Raw genomic sequence first — 7,053 nt, forward strand, 5'->3', positions numbered from 1 at the left:
TACAATGCATTGTTGTAAAAGCACAACTGTATACTGTAACTTTACAGCTTCAGTGACAAAGCAATTACTGTGATATTACAGTACATTACTGGGGAATTACAACCTTTTGCTGTACATCACTACAACAAGGCCCTGTACTTTTATGTACTGTGAAAGTAATGTACAAGTTGACAATAATTTACAATCATTGTACAATTTAACCCCCACCAAAAAACAACTCTGAGGTAAAGTCAATGTTAGCCCAATGGCATATTTAATAACAAATAGATATTGTACAGCAGTACAGTACAATATGTACAGCAGATGCCAAGAACTTCAAGAATTCAAGAAATTCAACTTTCTAGTCATAAAAGCCATCTTAAAATGCAGAAAATGCAGAGAAATTGTGCAAACTTGCAATTCAACTACCTGTCTCACAATTCAACTATTCAACTAGTTGAATTCAACTATTCAACTAGCTGTGTCACAATAACAGTAATGGACAGGATGGGAATGAGGCCTTCATGGCAAGATAAGAGAGGAAGAGTGATGAAGGGATGTCATAAAGGGGTCAGGCGCTCCTCTCAGTCTCAAACATCATAATGAGTCCACACGCAACAGCATTGTGTAAAATTCTTGTAGTGCAAAGTTGTCTTAAAAAATTACAAAAAGAACTAGGCTACTCAAAACTGAGCCTGACAACTACTGCTGCAAAAAATCTATGATGCCTACTCAAAGTCAATAAGTTTCCTTAAAAGGGTGCTCACATGAGAGTTCATTGTTGTCCACTTCTTGGTCTTTGAGCCTCTTACAGGATTGATGCCCAGGAAGCACTTGTTAATAAGCAAATATAGTTTCAGTTTTAAATAGACTTACAGTATGTATTGCATGCAGCATTTATCAAGGTGTTCACCTGTGCTTTTTCCCCACATCAAACCCTGATAGATTTATAATCCAAACTTGTTAGATCTTCCTGTCACGATAAATTTTTTAGCCATTTTTAGCCAAGGTGCTTCAGGTTAGGTTTGCCTGAGGCAAAGTGGTTGATGAGAGGCCATATCAACGTGCGCCGCCACTGAAATGCATCTTCATGCATTTGGCCAGTTGGTAAATTAAACCAAACCCTGTTGAAAGTATGACAAACACATCCTTTTCAATTAAGGGTCTGAACATTTTGTTCTGCTTTTAAAGAAAATTTCCTCTACTTCATTCAATGCATTCGCATTTTGCAATAGACATTTCGAAATCACATAGCCTGCCCCAAAACAGAATAAACAGCTGTGATTGGACCGGCAGGTATTTGTCAGCATAACGTGTAGATACCCAGACTGATCTGCAGAGCGAAATTGAATATGAGTTCGCGAGATCAGGATAGTCTCACCAGGCTAGCCTCAGGTACCTCGTTTGTCAGCATTTTAGACCTCAAGACAATCATTGAGTTGGAAGCCTGTACTATAATGTGAATTACAAGATTAAATGTGATCTTTATAAAATACCTTTGAATGAACTCCAGCGTCAACGATCCAGCGGCAGGATACTCAAGGTTGAAGACGTAATAGCTGAATAGCTCAAATCCGCTGGAAACAGTGGATCACTAATGGTGAGTATTGTGGAGGACTATTTAGTCATTGTGAGTCTATATATTTCTTTCAACTGTGTTACAGTTGTCTTTCACGAGGCTTCGTTAGAGTCACCTGTGTCAGACATTTCATTCTTGAATGTGTCAGACTCGTCCTCTTTGCACCTATCCTCTGATTCATCAGATGCAACTGTGATTGTTCAGAGAAACGGAGAAAAAAGAATGCATGCTGAATGGGAATCTGCAAAAGAGGTGTGTAACTGCCTCCATTTTTTAAAATGAATGATATATCAGATTATTAATTCTCAGATACTGTGCAGATGAGATGTGATTTGTTGTTGGATAGGCTAAATTCATTTATACCTTTCTGATTCTTTCTCTTTTAGATGGTTAGAGATGCTCTCCAGTCCAAGCCGGAGGGACAAGATATTTTGGGTGAATATGACCAAGGCATTGAAGGATATTACACGGAGAAAGATGGTTCAAATCTTTATTTCCTCAGAAAAGGTTGATTCCAAAGCACCATTTTATGATACATTATCCGCGCTGCATTTGTAAAATAGGTCCCCTCCTTCATGTATGGTGCATCAGGTTTGAGGCCAAACATTTTTTTTTAAAGAGATCTGTGAAGAATTTCAAAAATATTACAAAAGGATTGGTGAAACAACGCCAAAGAGTTAGCTTACCACTGGGAAAATTGTAATTTTCAGAGATTTGAGTTTGGTCCAGTGAAGAAGGTAATCATTGACAGCTTTTAAGTGCTCTTTTTAATGTGAATATATACTCTGTGTGTGTCAACCACTAATTGGGTAAAAAACTATGGAACAGAATATCTGATTGGTATGTTTGTTTGTATCAGAACAAGTATGGAAATTCCAATTTTCAGAAAGTTCCCAAACATCATTATAAATGATCAAACTTTCATTTTCACTTGCAGAGTGGACACTCTTTATTTTGATGATCACGTCAATGCATAATGTGTTGAGGACAGGGCAGATTCATTTGCTGTTTTTTCGATGAAGAAGTTGATTGATTACAGACCCTAAGACAAACAGTTTTCTAATGAGATGGATGAAAAAACATACATTGTGCCACATGGTCATATTGTGAAACCTGTTGTTTTAGAGTGCTTCTCTTGTTGGGACATTATAGCAAAAGCAGTGCTGTTTATATGTTGTGCTTGTTTGAAATACAAGTTGATTCAGACTACAAAGTTTTGTGTATTGTGTTTTTAAATAATTTTTAGTAGTATGTAATGTTTTGGGGAGTGAAATTAGGATTACTAAGGAACTCCCAGTAGTGTTGTTTAAAATAGAAATAACTATATATAATAAATACTATATAAAAGAGTTAAATATTGAGTTATATTTCACACTGTCTATGGTGTTAACATAGTTTTGGCCCTATTTAGTGTTAAAAATGAACACTGACAGAGTTAAATTTTGACAATATACACTAGTGTTGTGTAACTTCAACACTACCACTGTTAAATTTCAACTACTGAAAGTGTTGCTTCAGCTCTCACAGTGTAAAAATATTTTAACAACAAAAGTGTTGAATTAACTCGATTTAGTGTGGACCAATATAGACACTTTTAAAGTGTTGAATTTAACTCTATTAGAGTTGAATTGACACTGCTGATTTTGCTGTGTAGAGGTGAACAAAAACAGATCTCTTTATTTTTTAATCATGTTTGCAGTTTATGTTCTAATCATCTGCTGTAATTCCACCATTGTGTGATCTGGATTCATAAAAACCTCCATGAGCCTATGTACATTTTCATTGCAGCTTTGTCACTGAACTCAGTTCTGTTCAGCACTAATATCTACCCAAAGCTTTTCTTTTTATCTGAGAAACAGATCATATTTTATCCAGCGTGTCTCTTTCAGTGGTTCATATATTACTCTTTAGGTGGTTCAGAGTTCTTACTGTTGTCAGCCATGGCCTATGACAGGTATGTGTCTATATGTAAACCGTGCTTTTCATACTTTTCACATACACAAGATTCTTATAATTTCCAATAGAAGCAGTAGAGACGTCACGAAAAAAGCTGCACAGACCTGTTTACCTCACCTGATAGTTTTAATCAGCTTTTCCTGTTTGTGTGCATATGATATTATTATAGCACGACTGGAATCAGATTTTCCAAAAACTGCTTGTTTCTTAATGACTTTACAAATTATTCTGTATCTTCTTCTCTTTAATCCAATCATTTATGGACTGAAAATGAAAGAAATCTCTAAACACATCCAGAGGCTGTTCTGTCAAGTCAAACTAAATAATGTTCATTCCCTCTGTAATAATCATGCTGAGATATGATTTCTCTGATCCCAGGAAGGCATTCAATAGTATCATTTCTTTACATGACTAATACACAGTGCAATGATTAATGATTCATTTGCTGCTCTCTGTAACCAATTGCTGAACTAAAATTTTTCCTTTTGTGTTTCCAAACCAAGTCTCGGGCTGTAGCTTTTAATGTCTCACCATCATTTACTGTTCAAAAATAAATAAAAACATAATCTGAACTACATTGATCTTGTTGTAGAATAAGTATCTGGTTATTAATGCATAGTTAACTGTCATTAGCTCATCTGCTATGTGTTTCCAGCACATATACATACATGACATAAATGCATACACATGCAGCTTCCTAACCTAAAAGAATAAACAGCTCTCTGTAAAAGTGTAGTTCAGCAGCCTGGGACCTTTTTTATGAACCAAGGCACAGGTCCTTGAATAGTTAAGTCAATTTTATTTACATAGCACTGAATAATAACAGAAGTTATTTCAGGGCCACCATTGTGTGATCTGGATTCATAAAAACCTCCATGAGCCTATGTACATTTTCATTGCAGCTTTGTCACTGAACTCAGTTCTGAATAATAACAGAAGTTATTTCAGGGCACTTTTCAAACAGCAGGTTTAGACCAAATTCTACATAATAGTATGTACAGAGAACCAATATTTTTGAGCAACACTTGGCAACAGTGTCAGGGAAAATTTCCCTTTTAACAGGTATAAACCTTGAACAAAAGGGTTCAATAATAATAAGACTAATGATAATAAAAAGAGTCAAGTCAAGTCAAGTAATCATTGACACAATTAAAATCAACAAGAGGATCATGGAAAGAGAGAAAGAGGAGCAGTGTGATTCCCTGCCAAACCAGAGGTTTGGTTCATAATCTCAGAGGTAGCAGGTAACACCATTGAACAGGAAAAAGGTGCAGCATCTTCTTGGATTGCCAACTTTTACAAGACATTTATCAGAAAGTTAAGTGTGGTAGCTGCTCCTCTGCATGAGTTAACTTCCCCCAAGGATCCTTTTAGGTGCTCTCCTGGAGCAGACAATGCTTTCAGAAGGCTGAAGGAGAGCTTCACTTTGGCACCTGTGCTGACTCTCCCAGACCCCAAGCTCCAGTTCATGGTTGAGGTGGATGCTTTGGATGTGGGTGTGGGAACAGTGTTGTCACAAAGGTCAGTAAAATACAATAGACTCCACCCATGTGCATACTTGTCCTGTAAACTTTTCCCAGCAAAGAGGAACTGTGACGCTGGGGACCAGGAGCTAGAAGCCATCAAAGTGTTTCTGGAGGAATGGAGGCACTGGTTGGAAGGGGCAGATCTACCGTTTCTTGTGTGTACAGTTCACAAGAACGTGTAATACATTCGTACTGTAATACATTCGTATTCAGAGTTTGGTTCTCACCTCTAAACCCCCCTGTATTCTCAATGCTTTTCTGAGCCTCGACCTGACACAGACAGTGGACTATTGTTTTTAAGGTGTACTTAAAAGACTTAAGGGGCAGCAGATTATGAGTTCGGCTTTGGACTTTGGGCCACCTGGAGATTGGAGGGCCGCTGATTCGATTCATTGACCAAGCACAATGGATACAGGTGGTAGCACCGATCCACCCCAGCTCCCTGGGAGCCTTACTAAACAGCTTGTGCATGCTTGTGTGTGTGTGTTTCGTTCACTTGGTGTGGGTAAAGAGATAAATTTCCCCAACTTAATAAAGTAATAAACGTAAAGACCTGAAAGAATTCACAGCTTACGCAGGGTTGACAATGCCCAAAGAAATCAAGAAACCACAATAGTCCCACGTAATCTAAAAGTCCAAAACAGTTAAAAAACAGAGCCCTTTAGGGCTGATCACAACAAAATTATATGACAAGTCACTAACAAGTCACTGACAAAAACGGGACTAAAATTGGACTGAAACTAAATCAGTTGCTAAATCAATGGTGTAATGGGGCACATGTTAAAAGTAGAAAGAGGTCAAATAATTCTATGACTTCAGGCCTCCAGAGTTTGATGAAGTTTAACATATTAGAGTTGTGTTTAATTAGATCCATGGAGGCTGAAGCAACCTATTAAAAACTCTCCACAGACTCAAACTGTTGACTTTGTGAACTTTGGACATGAACCTTCATCAAATGCATTTAAAGGTCTGGTATCTGTGAATGAATGAGATACTCCAGATTGTTACAGTGAGACTTCTCTTTTTCAGATCATTATAGTGGTTACATGCCTGCCTGTTTTATTACATTAGTTTGAGAAAACATTCATGGATGATGAGTTAAATGTTACATACATATCTCTTAAGGGGTATGTGGAAGTTAACAAATACAGATATGTTTATTTTCTGATTATATTTACAGTTTATATTCTAATAATCTGCAGTAATTCTACTATAGTGTACCTTATCATGATTCACAGAAACCTCCATGAGCCGATGTACATTTTCATTGCAGCTTTGCTACTGAACTGTGTCCTTTACAGCACGACTATTTACCCCAAGTTTCTGACTGACGTTTTGTCAGAAAAACAGATCATATCATATTCAGCCTGTGTCTTTCAGTTTTTTGTAGTTTATTTTACAGGCACCTCAGAATTCTTTCTGTTGTCAGCCATGGCCTATGACAGGTATGTGTCTATATGTAAACCTCTGCAATATCCAACTATCATGAGAAAAACCACTGTGAATATTTTGCTGCTTTTAGCTTGGATTCTACCTGCTTTACATATTTCAGTCCTTGCAATAGCGAGTGCTGAATCTAAACTGTGTAACGTTACTTTAACTGGAATATTTTGCAACAATTCAATTTACCAGCTTCAGTGTGTGAGATCAAGATTCATTACTATATATGGTGTGGTTGGTTTATTGGTCTTTGCAATCCTCCCTATGCTCTTCATAATTTTCACATATACAAAGATATTTTTAATATCCTATCGAAGTTGTAGAGAAGTCAGGAGAAAAGCTGCAGAGACCTGTTTGCCTCACCTGTTGGTTTTAATCAGTTTCTCCTCTTTGAATGTGTATGATATCAGTATAGCTCGAGTGGAATCCAACTTTCCAAAAACTGCTCGTTTAATAATGACACTACAAATAGTTTTGTGTCATCCTTTGTTTAATCCACTGATATACGGACTGAAAATGAAAGAAATTTCCAAACACCTCAGAAGGTTGCTGTGTTCACCCAAAATCATCTGA

General features: G+C 37.0%; 1 protein-coding gene across 1 annotated transcript; it reads left to right on the forward strand.

Moving 5' to 3' along the window:
- Positions 1-6,126: 6,126 nt before the first annotated feature.
- Positions 6,127-7,053, forward strand: LOC121194827 (olfactory receptor 13C2-like). The gene has a single exon (XM_041057899.1). The coding sequence runs from the start codon at positions 6,127-6,129 to the stop codon at positions 7,051-7,053; it is 927 nt and encodes a 308-aa protein (XP_040913833.1).

The sequence above is a fragment of the Toxotes jaculatrix genome, chromosome 15, assembly GCF_017976425.1.
Source record: "Toxotes jaculatrix isolate fToxJac2 chromosome 15, fToxJac2.pri, whole genome shotgun sequence".
Taxonomy (NCBI): Eukaryota; Metazoa; Chordata; class Actinopteri; family Toxotidae; genus Toxotes; species Toxotes jaculatrix.